We start from the raw sequence: 21,215 nt of genomic DNA, 5'->3' as shown, positions 1-21,215 counted from the left end.
AGAAGCTTCTTCTGTTCTAGGGTCAAATGGTGGAGAGTCCCAGATTTAAGCCCTGTGGGAGTGTCCCCCCAAGAGGATGATGGACCCCGTAATGATCCACCAACTAATAACACGAGCCAAGGTGTGGCTCATGTGTAGGTCACAATCAGCCAAGGTTTCGGGTGAGCTCATTGTGAAACCTAACCCCAGCATACCATGTGATTTTCTGAGGGCAGATGGAATCCTCAAAGGACAAAGGTCACTCTTTCAAGGATGCCAATGTTCATATTTTGGAAAAAGAGGACAGATAGTTTGAAAGACGAGTAAAAGAGGCCATTTATGTCCACCGTGAGCGACCACCTGGGACTCTCCACCATTTGACCCTAGAACTGAAGAAGCTTCTCGGATGAGAGGTGAAACGTCTTCAAGCAACTTAAACAAGTCCAGACACTTTTCTTTCCAAGCTCCTTAGACTACGATGACCTGGATGACTGAGAATCTTCACAGACAAAGTAATGTGCAAAAGTCCTAAAATTTGTTTTGAAGGAGCCAGACTAGTATTAAGTATTATTTCTCCACGCTTTCAGAAAGTCTTTTTCTTTGGCCATTATCTGTGTTTTCCCTCATTTTCAGTCCAGTCCTCGAGCCTCTTAACACTGACCTATGAATCATTCAAGCATAAAAAAGAAACCTAACTCAAGGAATGAACCATGGTTGTGGCTACACGTAACAAACAACTTAGAAAGGAACACAAAAAGGCAACTGTCTGCACTTTAGTTTTAGTTAAAAAATACCAAAGATAAGTCAACATCTTAAAGAGCATTTAAGTATTGTTCAAGAAGTCTGTAAAACTATTCCTGAAGACTTTTTAAAGGCTAACAGTGAGAGTGAGAGTTCAGGCTGTGTTGAAAATAACAGCAATCATACCAGATATTGACTTCCAAGCTGATTAGAATGGTACAACTGTAGAACTGAACAGCATGCAAGCCAAACATCTGGATTTAGCTTATATCATACTTCCTTGTATCTTTGAATGTTTCAAGAAAGTTACCTCCCACTTTAAAGACATAACACCTGGAGAAAGATTTTAGGAAAGTACTCTTACGCTTACTTAGGGGGTCATTCTGCATGAGTTTGTGTCTTTGAATATACTAAAACTTTCCACAATACCAAACGTTTTTGGTCTAAACACTCATAGCATCTAGTATAGTTGTGAATAATAAGTATGCGGTTGGTTAGATTTGGTAGGAGATGTTTGGTTCATGCATGGTGTCAGCAAACGCAGCATGAACATTCACCCCTCTCTTAGGGGTTAATCAGAGGCCGGTTATAAGAAGCAGCTGTGGCCTCCTCCTGGTCCCTGGCAATGTGCACTCATTCCTGTTATTCACAGGCTGTCTTTAAGTATTATAGATTGGATTCATTTCCCCTGGCAATTGTTTAAGCTGTGTAACTGTTAAAGGGTGGTTCTTTCTGTTGTTCTAGGCCTACACACTGCTGCTGTCTTCCTTTAGCCTTGTTGTTGCTTTGTTGCTGTCGTGTTGGCTGGTATTGAACCTTGTTCTTTTAACTAATGTTTGTTAATAAAGTGTCTTAATTAATTGTTTGGTATTGCCAGCCCTGCTGCTTAAGTTGCTGTTTTCTTTTCTGCAGGTGTATATTTGTAGTTTTGTCTAAACTTTGTTCTATGAAATTGATTTGCCACACCTCTGCTCGTTAGTAATGAGCCTGTGTGCCCACAACGTTTGCACTGGTTACTGTAATCTCTCCTGGGGTGTAACTCCCTCCCCAGGTGGCGCTGTCTGCACCATTTAGTTACCGGTTTTCCTCCTTCTTGCAGCCACAGATACACTTTGCTAAATAACTAGCATTTAGCAAAGTGTGAACTAGCTGATAAGTTACCATCTTCATCCTTTTGTCCAAATATTGGTGCAACTTGGCGTGTTGTCTGCTGTTCTGTTTGGCCCTTTTTTTTCTTCCTCTGTGAATTTTCCCTAAGTGCTTTTGACTATTACTGCAAGAAAGGAGGATCTCCTTTTTAATTCCTCTTTTAGAAACCACAAAAGAAAATGTTTGTCCCTGTGAAGAAATGAATCAGTGAGGACCAGAACAGGGATTTCACTTAATATCCTCTTGAGAACCAGTCCTCTGTAATGGACATCTGTTATTTTTTTTCTTATGTGAGCTATTCTACTAAGTCCTGATGTACTTAGTACAGGAGATTCTGGGCTTTTTGTTGATATCTCATGTGTTTGGGTGGCCTGTTTTACTGTAGCTCCAAAGAGGAAGGAAATGACAAAAAAAAGTTAAATGGGAAGATTCCTTTTCCTCAGTTTTATATCCTGTACAACATATGATTCACTAGATTGCCGTACCTTGACATCTTCTTTAAACTGATCCTCCAGGTCTCGCATAAGCTTGTCAATCAAACTATCTACCGCTTTTTGAAAGCCATTCACCCCATCTTTACAGGTTTCTTTGTACTCCTCCATGTGTTTCCTGCAGGAGAAAACAACAACAAATAAAAAAACTTGATCATCATGAGGCTGGATGGTGACAATATTGCCACATTTTCAATCAGAACTGCACTGGTGAGTCTGGTGAAGCACATCTCATTTACTTACATTAATTTTAAGTAATTACTTGAGTATGTTGCATGTTTATTTCTGTCTTATACTACCTACAAGTTACACGTGTTTTCAAAATTACAGTTTTTTAATCGATTTTTCCACACTTTTTGTTTTTTAATGAAGCACTTTGGGGCAAACCGTGAGATATATTTCTCTTCACACTTCACATCTCAATTCATTTAAATAACTCGCATGTTTTTTACAGGGTAGGGTTGGTGTATTTTTATTTATATTTTGTTTTTTATTTTTCCCATTCCCTGTTTAATACTTTGCAAGAGTTGGCGTGTCCTGAGAGGGTTATCTACAGAGTTGCTACCCCCTCAGCTTCCTAACAGATGTACCTGTAAGTGTGAACATCCCAGGTGACGTCATTCTTTGGATTTACAAGATTTCCAGAAAACTATGACCTCGATTTCGACCTCAGTGAGATTTAAACTCATCTGATGGATCTAAGGCATCAGCACGGTGATGACAATCATGGTTACAATGATGATAATAATGTGAAAGCCCAGGGAGCCATTGTGTGATCAGGCTTTGGTTCTACCGTCTGTGGTTTTTTTTTGTTTTTTTTTTGCCATTTATCCTAACCCCCTCTTTTTACAGACTCTATATATCACCAGGATCTGAATTCTCAGACTGAATTCTCTGCAGAATGAGGACACCTCTGCCAATATGACGTATGCTTTTATTTCAGTAACATGTTGAATGTGGTCCTATCAGGTCTTTTTATCACTGCTATTCACTGTTGTTTTAGCCTGTTTAGGCATTTTGATTAAGCCATCTCCTAAACTTCCTGCAGAAAACTCAATAACAGTGGAGGTGAATTATTATTTTTGTTTGTTTTTTTAATTAACTTTATCAAAGGCAGACACGGTGTGTCTTTTCCCTTAATGTGTCTCCAGTTCCCTGCATATTCCTAGACTTCCTTGTGTTTTCCCTGGCACTACAGGCAGGAAAAGTGTGTGTACTGAATCAAGCTTTCAAACAGGAATACTGAAGGGCTTTCCTAGTTTAAACATAACAAAAGGTCTGATGAGATTTCCCAGACAGACTTTAGCACTACATCTATTTCCCTTCCCAGTCCTTCCATGTACATATATGGAAAGAAACAGGCGGTGACAGGAGAAACATGAACACAGCAGGATCAGTAACAAAAGAGATAGCAGTAATTAAATCAAGCAAAGCCCAGCTAACCAAAATGATAGCAAAAACTTAAACTAAGCATGAAAATACTCCCTGAACAGATAGCCAATCTGTCCAGGGTATACCCCACATCGTGCCCTATGGAAGCTAGGATAGGCTCTAGGTTTAACCTGCAGCTACGCCTGCAGCTATAAATATAAAGTGTTAGAACCTTGATTAAATATCCCTGCAGAAACTGAGCTAACCAGCACAGCGAGTGACAGAAGCAGCTGGTGTGCCCGCAGTACTTTCTCTTTCTCCCGATTATACCACAGCAGCGTTTCACATTCAGAGCCCTGCTTCTCTGAAATCACGTGCTCTCTAAGGCTTGTATTTATGTCTGAGTGGATCTCTTTTTGCTCTGGCATATAAAAGCCTCTGCTGTCCCATCCAAAGAACTCCCACACTTGTGAGACTCAGCAGTCGTGACACACAACAGAATTACTGTCCCGGCAGACATATGTCAGAGCTGAATATCTGCGAGATGACTCATCCAAGCAAAAGACAACCATGAACTTCCGCTCAAGTCTGCACATTCGATTTTTTGATTCATTTCAAAAACTTGAATAAAGAGAATGACAGAATAGATTCTCTGTTATAGCTTTAAACATTAAACTGCTTTGTTACAATGAACAATACACATATTGTTTTCAGAGGATGGGTAATACATATTCAGAACCTACTGGCAGTCACGTTCGTCACACCTTTGGTTTTCTTGAGATAAATTGTAATGCTTTTTCTGACTTTAGGTAATATACCTTTCATTCTCTTTGATTTTGCATGCTTTTTTTTTTTAATGCATGCATTTTTTAAAATTAAAATTGCTCATAAATCCATCCTGTCTCTAAATCCACACGAGATGAATGTGCTGACAGATTTATTGGGGGGGAAAAATGTGGCGTGAACCCACTAGATAACCGTGTCACGACATGCTAACTCTGGCAGGGCATTCGTGGATGTTTTCAGGAAGTCACGTGACTTACTTTAAAGAAGTAAAGCTGTTAATGTATGTAATGCGATACTCTGTCCACAAAGGCTGGTGAGAGGTGCAATGCTGGCTGAATGCTTTTTCAAACCTGCAGAGGAAAGAAGAAGCTTCAGTCAAAAGATGAGGCGGACAGAGTTAAACAAGCCAGATAAATAACAGGGGTTTAAAAATAATAACATTTTGTGACATTTTGTTGTAAAGCAAAGTTACAGACTTTATAGGAAACAGAAACCCTCCAAGGGGGATGGAAAAATAACAGGAAAAAGTGATGTTTAAAATAATGAATGCATAAGAAGTGTTGTTAAAATGTGCAAAAGTGTAAAGAAAGGTTATTTATTAATCATAAATACACTAGGGGGATTTGCAGAAAGGCTGAAAAGTCATAGCGGCACGATGCAGAAAGTTTTCCATCAGCTTCGCAGCTCCAAGTAAATAAAAGGTCTTTTCTGTTTCAGCATGACAGCGCTTGTGTTTTGTGTGGGAGTCTTGTTATTTCCTTTTCACTGATTAATTCTGGTGTATAATCCTTTATTTTGATTATGTTTTGTTTCTTTTCTGCTATATTTTGGGTAGAATGTCTGCAGGGGAAGATGGAGGAGGGAGATTGCTTATACACACTGTGTGGGATGGGGACAAACACATGATCCTCAGAGGATTGTCTGACCAATCGAGGGGAATATTCTTGTATTGCTCAACATAACATAACATAACATTACTGTCTGATCACTGCAAAAAGGTCAGCGTCATGATTTTTCATTTGTTTGCTTTTTTAGGTGGATGCTTTCCTCTTCCTCATCTCAGTTCTTTATCACAAGTTATTTTAATGCAGTTGTTTTCGCTGTTCTCTTGTTGTGGCCATAATACTTTTGATCCCACCCTCGCCATGTGTACAGTGGGGGAAATAAATGGTTGATCCCTTGCTGAATTTGGAACTTTGTTCACTTCCAAAGAAATGAAGAGTCTTGAATTTTCATGGTACTTTTCATTTTAATGAGAAGAGTCAGAATAGCGACCAAAGTTCCAGAAAAACTCTACCAGAATGATTGAAAATGCCACCACTGATCAAAGACATGGATTTACACAACATCTGCACTACATGTCATAGTAATCAGACAGAAAACCATCTATATATTTGTGACTCACTTTAATGCCTGTGCTCAGTCACAAGAAATAATCCTCAGTTTACAACACGCCATCATAAGAAATTGTAATCTGGAGTTTATTTCGAAGCCACTAAGATAAGAGTAAAATCAGCTTGCTTCCAGGAGGGTGGAGTGAAATTTTTCCACTGAGATTCCTGTGGTAACGTGGCCTGTTAAATGTCTATGACACATGGATAGATAGATGTGTTGTCTCTGTGTTGCCATACCCATTTGGGAACTGTTTCAACTCCTCGAGGCAGGAAGAAACCACTTTCTTTTCCAGCTGAGCATCAAGTTTGATGGAGTTTAAAACAAACGATTTCACGCTCTGTTGAGGAAAAAACAGAGCTGGTACACAGTGTAAGGAAACAGAAGTTATGTGCTGCCACCCTATGGTGAAAACACTACATTGCAGCCTGGAGGATTACAAAAAAATCTGTTGGCAAAGAAATCTTCACTAATGTAAATAAATAAATGTGAGATTTTATCTGTATCTGATGGGTTTGATGTGTTTAGCATGTACCCATTATGTGCATTATGTGATATTTCAATAAGTACCGTTAGGATGTCAATGGGAAATGAAGAAATGGGGAAGTTGTCCTCCTTTTTAGGAGCCTTGCCATCCTTCCACACCTCTTCATTTTCAAGTTCAATGACTCTGCCCTGTATCATTCTCAGTTCCTCCTGCAGGAAGAGCCAAGCAGAGTGGAAGTCAGCATTAAAGTGCAAGCAAAACAGCTGTTTCAGCAACCCGTGGCAACATCTCTTCTGAGAACTATATCAGAAATGAAACCATTAGTCAAACATTTGCTGGGTGTAACCACTCAAAACTGATGCTTTGAGTATTTTCTTTTCTTCTATGCAAGTACAGTGAATATCTTTGTGTTTTTCACTAGTAAAAAAACAACAACTGTTAAATACAATAAGCAAGGAATATGTTTTTTCAGTAGCATAAAAATCAATCAAGAAAATAACAAGCACTGGTAAAAAACCTTACACTGATAATGTGCTCAGTTATCTGTGATCTTGTTTTATTACCATGTCAATGGGTTTGACGCACTTCAAGAAAATGAATCAAAGGCTTTCGTTGTACTATGTTGTATACTCATGTTATGTGACTAAGTTGTGATCGAGGCAACTTGGATAATGATTTTAAACAATCTGTTGAAGAAACTGCTTGATTCCTACCAAGGTTTTATTGTTTTATGTGTCTTTAACTGGAAGTTTAACAGTACTGTGCATCAGAGTGTGAACTGAAAACTTGCAACTACATCACAGATGATTGACATCTTCACTGTGTAGATGGGTTAATTATCAGAGGATATGCTTTCTCCAATACTCCTGAAACAGAGCTGCAGACTGAGGTCTTTATTCTCTGGGAGGTTGTTACCATGAGTGTTAGTGACCTCTGTCACATTAAAAAGTCACCTGACCTGATGTTATTCTGAAGGCAAGATTGTAGCTGGTTCAACATCAATGTGCTCAAACTGTAAATGTGTTTTATGGCATGAATGTGAAAGCAATAAAACCAAACGAACCTCTGGCCTGTAGTCACTGACATCATGTAACCAAGTTAATCACTAAACTTCTAATCTGATTGAATGTTGGAGGTTTACTGCAACTTATCCCACCATTACTGAGAGGCTATCTGGCATGTAGACAGATTGATAGTACTGCTACATTTCTTCAAAACAATCTCTCTTTAAATATTTAGACTTTTAATGCATATTCCCCCAAATTATTCAATTTTAGAAGAAAACAACAGCAGAAAATACCTAGCGACAGACACCTTGTGTTCCTTCACATGTGCAAGCCATTTAGCAAAAACTGCATTTCTATAAATAACCACTTGATGGCCACTTAGCTACTGTGACATCACACACTGGTTTGTGAGTGTGATGGATTTTATGTGGGTTTTTTTTCAGTGTACTATCTTGCTGAATGTATATGCTAGCACTAATTAGGTATCTATATCTACGTAATTGATAATTTGGTATCTGAGTCTGTGTGTACGGGCTCACTATGCTAACCCAGCTAGCTAGCATTCGTTTTCAGCCTAACCTCTCTTTCCATGGTTTCCATTCATCCACCAATCCATCCATCTATCCACACATCCACCCTAACCCTTCAGAAGTTCTACCCAGGTCATAAAAGCCAAGACAGCTAAAGCAAACACAAATGGTAATCCACAAACCAATGAATCAATTATACACAATTGATTCATGTCAAGTCAGCTCAGTTTAGGTCATGAAAGTCACGAAACTAGTTAGCAGATCTTTTAACGTGACATTATTCTTAAAGTGAGGCATAATAAAGACATATAGTAATGAAGTGTGTGCTTCATAATATCTCAATGGTCTTTTGATTCAACTCATTCTCATAATTACACAAAGAATAACAATATGAAAGACTAAAATTTCATCTATGGAAGAAATTCCAACAAGAAACACATTTAAAAGTCTGTATGTTGTGAGCTCAGTGTGAGCGCCTCACCTGCATTCTCCTGCAGTACTTCTCTTTCACTTGTTTCAGGAAGTTCTCCTCAAGCTGCAGATCAGTGCTTTCATCTTGGATGTCTGGCTGCAGAGACAGACTTCCCATGATCCTCTCACTGTTGGAGTGAAACAAGATGCAGTTCACAACATTTTGTGGTACTAAGATCGGCCAAAATACATTTTCCTACCTGTGATGTTGAAAATAAAATGTTTTAAAAAATCCAAAATAAAATCCAATTAAATACATTCAGTAGTCCTTTGCACACTGCAATGCAATATTGAATGAGTGTATTTGCTTTATGAAAACCATGTTACATTATGGTCTGTGCTATGCTTTATGAAGAGGATCCTATTTTACATAATCTGTGAAAAATGTGGTCGTGACCTGGTTTTATTTTTCCCATTTTGGCCTCGAGAGTGTTGTGCTTCTTTTTATCAGATCAGCTGTTTATTTTTGGTCTCCCAAATGTTGTTCTGAGCACAGGTTTTTTTTATGTTTCCCATGCCCTGATTCAACAAATAATGTCAGCACTGCCTACCTCACTCACGCTCACAGTCCTGCTTTTGTGTTGGGTATTATTAAAACGGCTGTCTGCACCATGTGTGAACACATTTTTATGTGGAGAGTGAAGATGTAATTTTAGGTGCGTTTCCCCTGTAAATCTGAGATGATAAAACAGCTGCAGGAGGAGATTCAGACATACTTTTCCCTTTTATAATGTTTACATAACACATCACGCCTTCAAAGAATCCGACTGGGGAGTTTATTACATATCATCTGTCTCTCGTTCCTCCCTGATATAGTATGTTTTCCAAAATGCAGAATACATGTTCTGTATTCTGTGTATATTCCAAAAAACACCTGAATTCACTTATTCTCTTCACCATACTAACGTAATGATGGGAGATTCATAAAAAACTATAAAGAATAGCCTAAATCACAGCAGCAGAGGCAGAGTTACTGAAATATGGAGACTTGTAGAGCTGAGCTTTTCTGACCTTCACTGCCCAACAAACACCCACAGCTTTCAGATGCAACACCACAAGTTTTTCACAGTTTTCTAGGTTTCAAACCTGAGGAAACACAATGCTGGTGATTTTTTTTTACTGGCTGCAATCATCAAATAAAAAAGCATTTTAATATGTAACATATTTTTAAAAAAAGCTCCTTTCATTTGTGGTAGGATGGGTTGTGCACTTACTGGATATGTCACGGTCCTGGGTCGATGACCCAGTGTTTTATATTTTGAATTATTATATAGTCTTTTGAATTCATTAGTTATCATTTCTAGTCTGCTGGTTTCAGTGCTATTTACAGTTCTTAGTCAAGTCAGGTTATGTCATGCCGTGTCATGAACTCTCAGTTTAGGTCAGTCGTCCTAGTTTGAGTTTTAATCTTATTTGTAGTGCTCGTGTATAGTGTTTTTCAGTTTGTTTTGCAAATAAATGCTGCTGCCTTTAAGTTAAATATACCATCTGAGAGTCCTGCGTTTGGGTCCAATCACTGCCTGCCACACAGAGAACCATGACAGGAAATGTGCCCATCATCTGACCACTTTTGCTGCTTGTCCTTTTTCGACAACAGATCTAGAGCTTTATTGAAACAATGACTTGAATTTAATAATAAAAAGAAAACATAGTTTTAAATAAATCTATATAGCATTATTATCACTTTGGCCTATCAATTGGCCTTAAAGGAGAGGTCAGAGGTCAAATGTGACATGATATTTAAAATCTTTATACATTATTTTCTATATGTTGACAATACATATACATGTGAGATCATAGTTTTTAAATTTTAAGGCTCTTTGTCAATTTTCCACCAATAAATCATTAACTTGACTTTGAAAGTGGATGTATGCCAAATTTTAATAGATCGTTAACATGATTGCAGTAAGTAAGTAAGTACAGTAAGAATGACACACAAATGTTACCAAAATAAAATCTTCTTGGCAGAGTACGGTCTGTCAACAGTGCAATGTGTGACTGGCTAAAATGATGCATAATGATTGTTTATAGGGTTAATTTCAATTTTGTAGCTGCTTTCAACAAACTATGTTTGCAAGGCTAATGACAAATGTCATGTTAGACAAAGACGACTGAACGCTTTTGAAGCTGTACAGCATCAGAGTTAGAAATTACATTACAAAACTACATTACAATAAGTAACTTCATGCCAGTTTTTGTGATCACACCACAATAAATAGTAAATACTGTTTAACATCATTCTAAAAAGTGAAATATAATGCACAACATACAACAGCCCTATTTGAACAATCTACCCACTCACCTCTTGTACTTGTTGATGATCCAGTCCAGCAGACCATAGAAATCCTTCAGCTCCGTCACCTGCTGCTCCAGCTTCTTCAGGTGCTGCGCAACGACTCTGTTATAACCTCTCACATAAGTGCTGAAGACTTTAAAACTGGGGGGGTAGGACCACCGCAGTTCCTGCTTCACATTCTCCAAGTCCTCCACAATGACTTTACCCAACAGACCCAAGTGAACAGCTAACCAGGCGGAGTTCTGCTCTACTCTGTCCAAGTGAACACTCTGCACCTTCACCTGCACACCCGCACTAACCGATTCCCTCCAAGCGTCCATCCAGCTGTCTTTCAGGCCTCCTGGTTCTCTTAATCTCTTCTCTTCCTCCTGGATGACGCGGGCCATTTGGAGCAGCAGGTTCTTGTTTTTGTCGGAGAGAGGGTCGCACACTATGTCGCTGACCTTTTCCCTCATTGTTCCATAGAGGAGGTTGAGGTCTTTTTCCCTCGTGGCCAGCTCCATAGCTGAGCCATTGGAGCATGACTCTGGCTGCTGCTGAAACTCCTGCCGCAGGGCGAGCAGGTTCAGGTGAGCCTCCTCCAGCTCCCCCGTCTCTATCAGTTTGTTGATCTCCATCACTGTGAGCAAGCAGAAGTAATCGTATCACCAAGGGCTTAACAGAGCTCCTGTAATCATTTATGTCACATTATGAAACCACAATGGTAGAAATCAGAGTGTAGTGCTGCTCCAGTCAACATAAACACAGCAAAAAAAAAAAAGCCAAACTTCAGTAGACTTATTGCAGCTCATTCAGAAACAGTAAATCCAGAACAATTCATCACATCAGGTGTCACATCGTTACACTGGCTTGATGCTGCTTGATGTCAAAGAATTTAATTTTAGATTTACGGTATAATCCTTGTAAAATAGGATTACTGCTCATTTTTACTGGATATCATAGTTAAACAGCAAAAGTTAATAAAGTAAAAGTTCAGAAACATCAAAGATCTTTAATTTTACCCTGTAATGAAACCTACCTGCAGCTTTTGTGGAGATGGTGAGTTGGAATTGGTCTCCTGCTATAGGCTAGCAAAGAAGGCTGTTGCAAATTGCAATTTCAGCTGCTGGTACAGTATCCTGGTACACTTGCATACCAATGAAATTAAATAATGTTGAAATATCTGAATTAATTTTAAATGTCTAAAGTCTTTTTTCTTAAATTGGAGGCAATGTGTTTTAGAATAAGTAATTTATTATATATTTAGATAATTAATATATTAAGTGTTTTGTTTATATACTGAAGTCATTTTTAGGTAGTAGTCAGTTATGCTATCTGTAGTAAGCTATGTTTACTAACTAAATATGCCATTACCATAGCTATGCTGTGCTTTGGAGGTAATCATTGATTCTACACGTTTGATGTGAAAAATTATGACTTTGAAGGTTCTTCATGAGATTAATGGGTTTTAAGGTTACTGAGAAATTATAAAAATGATAGAATTCAAAGAAATGTCTGTGAAGGTTCTCAGTCATCCAGGTCATCGTAGTCTAAGGAGCTTGGAAAGAAAAGCGTCGGGACTTTTTTAAGTTGCTTGAAGACGTTCCACCTCTCATCTGAGAAGCTTCTTCAGTTTAAGGGTCAAATGGTGGAGAGTCCCAGATTTCAGCCCTATGGGAGTGTCCCCAAAGAGGGACATGGACCCCTATTGATCCTCTACTTTCACACCTTGGCTCGTGTGATTAAGTAGAGGATCAATAGGGGGTCCATGTCCCTTTCGCTTCATTTTGCCACTCTCTTTTATATTTCTCTTTTTTTCTTTGTCTCTTGTGCCCCTTGCTTCATTTTTCTCTCTTTCCGTTACTTTTTTCTCTTTGTTTCTTTAAATTACGTCTCTATCTCTCTGTTACCCTATCACCTTGCCTTTTGTGGATGTGCTTAAGGCTCTTCGCCCTTATGTTGCTTTAATTTGTGTTATTTTGCTGCTGTGTTTTGATTTTTATATGACTCTGTTCTTGTTGTAGAAGCCTGATAGACTTTGTTTCAACACATTCTGCTTTCTCCAGACAATCTTTTGTGAGTGATTTTATTTTTTAATTGGATCTAAAAAGCTGAATCTTCAAGTGACACGCAGGACAAAGTTCATCATCTTGGTTTCTGGCAGCAGACACATCTCTGTATTTGTCCTGCTAGACCTCAGTGAAGGGTTCAATACTCTCGACCATAACATTTTACTACAGCATGCCATAGGTATTAAAGATACTGCACTGCAGTCGACTGAATCATGTCTAATAGACTCCAATTTGTTTATGCAGTCTTCTTCACAAAGGCTAATTACGGAGTTCCACAGGGTTCTGTGCTGGGACTCAATCTGTTATACATCGTTCCCAGGCAGTATTGTTAGAATATCATTTTCACTCCTATGCAGATGATACCTAACTGTATCTATCCATGAAATCAGATAACACCAGATAGTTAAACTGCAGGAGGTTATTAAAGTCATAAAGGCCTGGATAAATCTTGAAGGTGCTGATAGAGAAAGTTAATTTTTTCTTGGAAGAACTACTACTATCCACCTGAGGTGGATCAAGTAGTTGGTTGATGGTGGGGAACAGCAGTCTAGGATGATTTTGTTGTTAGCAAATTACTGTAATAGTACAGTAACAGTAATAGTGAGTCCTGGCTTGACAGACAGCTGCTTTATAAGACCTTACATAATCTTTATTAGCCTCTAGGTGGACAGTAGGACCAGATCTTTTGTCGAGCCTTTCAAGACGATGGCCGGTGGTAGGGAACAGCATTTCATGGGGAACCATGGGGCAGGGCAGGTAAAAGAGACCATCCTGGTTTTCAGGGAAGCAAGGAAGTTGATGTTGCTGGTGTTACAGCATTATAATAGTTAACGAGCTTGTCAATCATTTTCATAGAGTCCCTAAATAAGAAAGAGACTTTAATTCTCTTAAATCCATCAACTTATTCTTAAGAGTAGAAGATGCCACCATCACTGTTTTTTAACAGCTAAACCAGTGTCCCATTTATGAGACTGGATTTGAAACTGTGTCTACAGATAAACTGACCCTCTGTTATTTACATGACAAAGAAAGCTCTTATCATTGGCTCTGTCTGTTGCGAAAACAAACAGTAAAGAGACAGATCCAGACTACAGCGTGGCATGTATACACAGAAAACATGTTAGGGGACATTCGAGACACGGTGCTATTCTGCCTTTTCACTTGTAGGTGGAAAAATTGTTACAGTCAAAAAAGTGTTATATGAAGTCACAGTCAATTTAAACCAACGTGAACATGTAGTGGAGACTGTACCTGACAGTGGTGTGAGGGGGATACTTGGCAGTACGTAGCAATCTTCGATCTCTTCTCTAAGAACCTCCTCCTCCTCTTTCTCCTCCATGTCTTCCTCCACTGAGGCCTCAGAGATGGACTTAGTGGAGACTTTATCAGTATCCTTCTTAGTAACCATTTTCAGACTCCGACGAATGGATGCTCCTCTTTTCATAAAAGAATTACTGAATTTGGAAATACCAGGATCTAAAAAAAGAAAAGTTTGATGATTTCATTTGATGATTTCAGGGTGTTTTGTTATCCTCCCTTTTCTACAGGCATAGTTTTAAACTCAGCAGCAAAAAGCCGTAAGTTTATGTGCTCCACTATAATGACAATTTGTAAATGTGCAGATTTTAGGCACTTTCACAATTTGCTCTTTCACATAGACATATATTATTACCTTTGTATGGACTATAAGACTCATTTTTGGGAAACAGAGCAGTGTGTTTACACCTTACAGTAAAGACTCATATTTACATGTCTAAAGTATAAGGCGCTTACCAGTTCAACTTAGAAGGGTCTGGGTGAAAACCTAGGGGAACTTTGAGCAACAGATAAATTCTAAAGATAACTATTGCTTCACTCACCTCACATGACATCAAGTTGCTGTTTTCCATTGAGGAAAACTTGTATATCTGGTATTCTACTTGCCATAGCTGTCCTTCAATCAAGTATTCTTTGTTTGTACTTTTCTGTTTTATTCCTTGTTCTTTGTATTAGTATTTTTGCACCAACAAGGTGATTACCAAAGATGTACTAGCTGAAACTGTGACATATTGTGAGTGTGTCCTTTAAAAAAAACTGGAAGAAACTGGACCGATTTTACTGGTTTTTTGCTTGTTTGCAAGGAAGTAATCTTGAATACGAAAGTCGATGAGGGAGGTTTTTAAACACTTGACACTTTTTATACTAGTCGTCTGTGCATTTATGATGTATGTTTAGATGTGAAAACATGCTGGTCGACCAGCAAATAAAATTCTGGATCCAAAGTGTTACACATGAATTTAATCATGCAGTTAATACCAAATGCTTTATTCACATCATTTTGTGGGTTCATCACTAAGATCAAGTAGTATTTGTACTTGTTTTTTATTTTATTTCATTTATTTATTTTGCTTTAAAAGAAATCAGTTTGCCAGGAAAATGAGGGGCCAGAATAATCAGTCATATATGTTAATGTTACACTTGTAAAAAGAAATAGCAGCTTTACCTGAATACATTACTTCCAACTATAGAACGCTGATCTTTCTAGAGTAGATTATTAGTATTAAATTTGTAAATACTAAAAAAGAATAGGTAGAAGTTTAATATTTTAATATTGCCAGTATGTAGCAACATTGATCTAGTATTAAAGTTAACATTTTACCTGTCTTTGATCGTGTCAGTGGTTTGGAAATACGAAAAGAAGCATCTGCCTCATCATCTTCTTTTTTCTGGTTGTTCTCCAGAGGGGTGGCCGGAGAGCCGGCGCTCAGACCTGACAGAGAGGCAAGAAGAGCACATCAGTAGCAGCAGAAGTTTCTCATAAACTGACTCTGGAGTCCTTAGTTTAATAAAACAAAGAAATTTCTCTTTGTGGTGTCACAGGGATATAAACTAAAGGTTATATCCATTTATGTGGGTGTTTGTATGTGCATGGCTTTGGCAATGCTATTATGCAATCTGAAGAATGCAAAAAACTGTAAGCTGTGTTAGAAATAAAAGTTCAGAGTGCTAGCGCCTACAAAGCTGCCTCCTAATGAGTTTCATCATTAGGAGACAGCCTGACCTGATTTCTGATGAGATAATGATTTACAAATAATCACATAACTTGTGCCAAATGTTTTGGGATGGTTGTTCTGTTGCATGACCCGACTTCAGCCAAGTTTTAACTGTCGGGCAGATGGGCTCAGATTACACAGAAGTTCAATGACTGCAAGGTGCCCGGATCATGTGGCTGCAAAACAAGCCCAAATCATAACCCCTCATTCACAAGTGAGAGTTGGTATGAGGTGATTGCACTGACTTGCTGTGTGTGGTTTTTTCCAAATGTGGTCTTGTGCATTGTGACAAAACATCTTTTTTGCAGTTTCTCTGAGAATTGCACGGTCAGACCTTGGGGTGAATTTGCACACACACCTGGACGCTCCAGGACTACACGCCCCCCTGCGAAAACTCTCTTATCTACACAAATAATCTCTTTGAATGTTTAATCAGTTAATTAATGTTAATTCTTCTCCTTCTAAAATGAAGCTTGGACAAACTGCACATCAGCAGCAGCTTTAAAACAAGCTTTTAGTTCACTTTAAAAATAGATGAAAAGGAGGCTTGAAGCTCCTCTGAACTCCTGACCTTTGCTAACAGTGAAACATGACAACATGGATCTAAATGAGGCCCGATTCTGCCTCGTCAACAGAAAATTTCTAAGAGGGTGCCATGAAAAGAGAGGCAACTCCTTTCCTGTGAAGCAATGAATTGCTTTTGTCAAATTTCCCAAATTATCTACATTCAAACAGCTTTCCTACTAATTAGTTGATTTGATGGCCAGGACAGGACTTTATTTCTAAAGTCTCACATGTACAAACAGTCAGAAATCACCACAGTGCAGTAAAATTAGACGTTTATTCACAGGGAAAATCACAAGCAAATTCCACGTGTTGCAGGATGAAATTATTATTAAAATGTCAGACCTGAGGGGAAGGATAACTGTAACCATGGCTCAAATTGAGGTAACTTGGAGCTGTGGACAGACCTGTACAGACCTGTAGAGTGGTTTCTTCCACCCTCTTGCACAGACTGAAAAGTTCAGCAGTAACAAACGGAAGTGGGCAATAGCTAAATATGTTTTATCCACAAATCCAGAAAATAACTGAAAACGTGGGATTTTTCTCATTTTATTACGAATTTATATTTGCATTATTATTATTGTCAGGAAAGGGAGCAGTGTGTTGACATCTTACAGCAAAGCCTCATGTTTCTAAAGTGTGACCTGTTTAAAATGTCCTCAGGCTAAAGTCAGGAGAACTTTGAGCAAAGCATGAACTCCAAAGGTAATTATTGCCTCACTCACAACACATGACATCAGCATGCTGTTTTCCATTTCTGAAAGCTGGTGTTGTTTGTATTCTACTGAGCATAGCTGCGCTTTAATCAATTATTCTTTGATTGTACTCTTCTGGAGGTACACTATAGTGTAGTATATTCATCGATGAATCATGATGTTTTTGGTTTATATGCTAAATGACATTTCACACACATCGAATCAGATAAAAGTAATTTATCTACCTGATACTGAGCCAGACTTTCTTAAAATCCAGGAAGTATTCACAGTGCTTCACTTGTTCCATATCTTGCCATGTTACAGCCTGATTACAATGGACTCATTCATTTTTCAACTCAAAATTCTACACACAATGCCGCCAATGCAGTAAATGAACATCTAGAAAGAAAACACTATCAGTCATGTACTATGTATGTTGACAAAGAACAGAAAAAAGGCCACCAACATCCAGAGAGGAGCTCTGAATATCAAGAAACCTGGAGAACTCTTCCTGAAGGCTACTTAAAGAAATTACAAAACAAACTTTGGCTAAGAGTTCAGGCCAAGCTGGAGAGTAAAAGGTGGCCATGCCATAACAAATACTGATTTTCATGCTCATTAGAATTGATATAAAATATAAATACAAATACCAGCCTCACATACCACATTTTCATATTTTTTGCACAAATTCCAATAAATCTCTGGAGTAATTTTCCATTTTCCTTGGAAAATATAGACTTTTGCACAGTAATGCATGGTCCTGCAGTCCTTCTTTGAGCAAGGAAACATTTGTTTGACATTTGCTAAGATACTTTGATCAAACAGATATATTTGCGTTTTGGCCCTTTCTGCCCTTTTCCCAGACAACTGCTCCTTCCACCTTTGCATACTCTCTTTAAAATAGCACCCACATCTGAGGGGAATGACTTCACACGATCTTTCTCCTGGGCGCTCATGGGAAAAAATGTAAACAAGCATTAATTAATAAGAGCTAGGACATAACATTATTCATGTTTTGTGAGAGGACCTTTTTAAGAGAGATAGCGAGGTGTAAATTATCTGTAAGATCCTTTTGGCTCTTCTTTTGACCTTGAGATTCCACCTGTCTGCAAAACCTGCTTCACAGCAGATTTTATTACAGCCATGAGGGTACTCACTGGGTGACGGAGGTGTTGGTGAAGCCGCAGAATCTGACTCATTTGTAGGTGTATCTGATTTGGACGTGACCTTTGATCCCTTGACAGATGACAGAGGACTCTTCTGTGTTGCATGCTGGATGCTCTTTCTAAACGATCGCAGCCTGCCCAACTTTGTGCCGCCATCGGTCGACAACTTCTCATCGCTCTTGATGGACCCGTTGCTCTTGAAGGACGCTCTGTCCTCGCTGGGGTTCTCGGTAGACTTTTCCATCATTTGCGACATCTCATTTCATTTACTACCCAACTGCGAGTTGTAAGGACAAAATGTTGTAAGGACAAAATGTCTCTCTGTGCCGTAGCTTTGCTCTACAAGTGAGCATGCGTGTGAGTGTTTAATCATTGTGACTGCTGAGAAAAATAAATGGGTGGAGGAATTTTGTTGACTAATAACACATGAGCCAGCAGTTTTCATAAGCACCCAAAAGACACTGCAGATGAAATTAAAACTGCTGTATCTGCAGGTACAGGCTGAACTAAAGAAATTCCCCAGTCTCTCTCTGGTTGTGTTTAAAAAACAACAACAACAACAAAAAACTAAAACCAAGGAGAGGAGGTCAATATTAAAGAAGTCAGTCAATGAACAAAAAATGGTCAGTGACTGTTTTGACAGATGCTACATGTTTGATGTAGCTCTGGACCAATGTACAAAAAATGACATCCAAAAATGTCATTTGGATATTTGCAGAGTCATGAGATAAAGAAAAAAAACTAAAAACAATCACTTTTTATTCAAGACATTATAATAATAATAATTCTAACTATGTGTTACATGATCATGACTTGACATGTCTTCATAATTTACTAGAAATGACTGCAGTGACTAAAATTCTATAACTTCTGATGTGGATTAAGAAGCAGAGGTCAACCCTCCAACAACTCTTTTACTATATGTGCATATAGATGCCAAAAATATGCTACTTGCTGAATGCATTCACAGTATATATATGTAGTGATTTTATTTTATTACATTATATTATTTTATATAATAAAGGTTTGCTACTAACAATGACCGAATGAGGGGGAAAGAAAAGTCAACTTACCTCTGGGCGATTCCTCGGTTAATAAAACTTCCGCTGTTTTTGTGCTTCACTCTTTATAGCTTATTCGGTGCTTTCGCTTTCTTAAATTTGCATTGCTGGCATGAAGGCAGACAGGAAATCTTTACCGTCAGCTGTGTCTCTGTATGAGAAAGTTTTCAAAAAGCCGGCGGTAAAAGCAGAAGGTGAAGCAGGCGAACTAGCTTCTCTGGGCACAAGGACAAGCCAGAGATCACCTTCCAGTGAGCAGGTTTACGGACTGAAAAAACACACACACACAGAGAGACCTCTTGTTAATGATTAAACGGACATTTAGTCAGCGGGAGTGTCGGTCGCAGCACAAGCTGAAACCACTGACCGACATTTTTTTTACTTTTCCCAACACCCTGATCAGTTTACAGGAAGATTTCCCCCGAACACACACAAAAATCCTACAGCCGCGTTGCCCCCATCAGCTCATGTTTCAAGGTTAAGAGTTTAAACCTTGCAGTGGTGCAACAAGCGCTCATTCTGTACGTAAGAGCGCAGCAACGAAAAAGACTCAGAATTTAAATTGTAGGGGAGACCGGGGATAGTTGTAACACTTCCAATTTCTCCAATCAGGGCTAAGTTTCAAATGATGTGACTCATCCTGTGCACGCCCAATTCAGTTCTGCTATCACATGTGAAAAGCTAGCACATTTTGTCAAACACAGCCAAATTTAACCACGAAAAAAAGTAATTTGTATGCCAAAAAATTCAGTTTTCTACTTTATTCAATTTTAATAGCATTCTCTTGCTTTGCCGTTTAAACTCATCAACTTAAATGCTGTTATGTATGTCTATGGGCTAATTTGAAGGTCTTTAGTCACTGTTTTACAGTTGGCTTGTAATGTTAGCTAGTTCATTGCTATCGGAGTCTGGGTCAGTTGTAACCATAACGCCGAGGTTACAACTACCACACTATTACTTTTAACTTATTTAAACAAGTTGGGTGCGACGACCTCAGCAGAGAGAGGTTCAATGGTTGTTTTTGTAATGCAGTTACTGCCTTGACCCACATTTCCTCCACTGTTGGTTCCCACACCTACATGCTGCAGACCACTGGTCCCGGAGACTGGAACCAGTAGGAACGTACTGGTAGTGGCAATCACTCAGGTGGGTGCACGAAACAGATTCGTCATCTTTCTGAAGCACTTTGGGAAACCACCACCAAAGGTAAGCCCTGATAAAAGTAAAATGGATTGCGGCATGCTGGGTGTCTAACCAACTACATTTTTCAGCTTCCTGTTAGTTTAAAATGGTGCAAGAGTTGTAGGTTATAAGCCCACTGAGCAATGAGGCCAAACTCAAGGAAGACCAACCAAAATAAATGACATATTCAGTTGCAGAAAATTCCATAATTTGTCTTTTTTATGGGGTTGGTATAGTTCAAATAGCTAGATTTCCTGAATTCGGTCACACACACCACACAGCTACACGAAATGGCTCTTTTAATAGTGTATTCATGTGTTGAATAAACAAAGATTACATGTTAATGTTTTGTTAGTACCCTTATTTCATTGTGTTACATTTCACCCCAGGATATGTTACAACTAACCCAGACTATGGGGTTAATTGTAACATTTCACTCTTTGTGTTTGAGGCCATATCATGCAATGGGTAATTGTGCTGCAGAGAAAATAGCTGCACTATTTAATAGCCGACACATGTAAATACTTTGCATTACATTTTGAATCCACTACCTTAAATGAGCTCCAATTTACAGACAGAAATGTCAAAAATGTTACAACTATCCCCGGTCTCCCCTACTGGGACCACTTATCCACGGAGCTTTACTTACTCAGGACCCAAACTGACGCATCATTAAATATTTCTCTTGCATAACCTTTGGCTGTGTTCAGGGGCGAATCTAGATATGAAGCTTTAGAGGGCCTCAGCCCCCAGCCACAATGCCA

General features: G+C 38.7%; 2 protein-coding genes across 6 annotated transcripts in view; both read right to left on the bottom strand.

Moving 5' to 3' along the window:
* Nucleotides 1-19,901, bottom strand: part of exoc3l4 (exocyst complex component 3-like 4) — a 30,548-nt gene extending 10,647 nt beyond the window's left edge. For 2 of the 4 annotated variants that reach the window (XM_040041435.1, XM_040041437.1), the window contains exons 1-10: nucleotides 19,282-19,901; nucleotides 18,200-18,485; nucleotides 15,390-15,500; nucleotides 14,003-14,227; nucleotides 10,707-11,319; nucleotides 8,415-8,532; nucleotides 6,480-6,605; nucleotides 6,149-6,249; nucleotides 4,775-4,867; nucleotides 2,355-2,478 (exon numbers count right to left, since the gene is read on the bottom strand). In XM_040041435.1, coding sequence (XP_039897369.1) covers nucleotides 2,355-2,478; nucleotides 4,775-4,867; nucleotides 6,149-6,249; nucleotides 6,480-6,605; nucleotides 8,415-8,532; nucleotides 10,707-11,319; nucleotides 14,003-14,227; nucleotides 15,390-15,500; nucleotides 18,200-18,464 — 1,776 coding nt within the window. In that variant the 5' untranslated portion in view covers nucleotides 18,465-18,485; nucleotides 19,282-19,901. The other 2 variants (XM_040041436.1, XM_040041438.1) reach the window with 2 other exon arrangements.
* The window catches only part of LOC120739619 (tumor necrosis factor alpha-induced protein 2-like), a 132,152-nt gene that overhangs the window by 49,609 nt on the left and 61,328 nt on the right, over nucleotides 1-21,215 (bottom strand). The window lies entirely within an intron of this gene.

The sequence above is a fragment of the Simochromis diagramma genome, unplaced genomic scaffold (genome assembly GCF_900408965.1).
Source record: "Simochromis diagramma unplaced genomic scaffold, fSimDia1.1 OVJJ01000304.1, whole genome shotgun sequence".
Taxonomy (NCBI): Eukaryota; Metazoa; Chordata; class Actinopteri; order Cichliformes; family Cichlidae; genus Simochromis; species Simochromis diagramma.
This window is presented reverse-complemented; position numbering and strand designations above follow the sequence as displayed.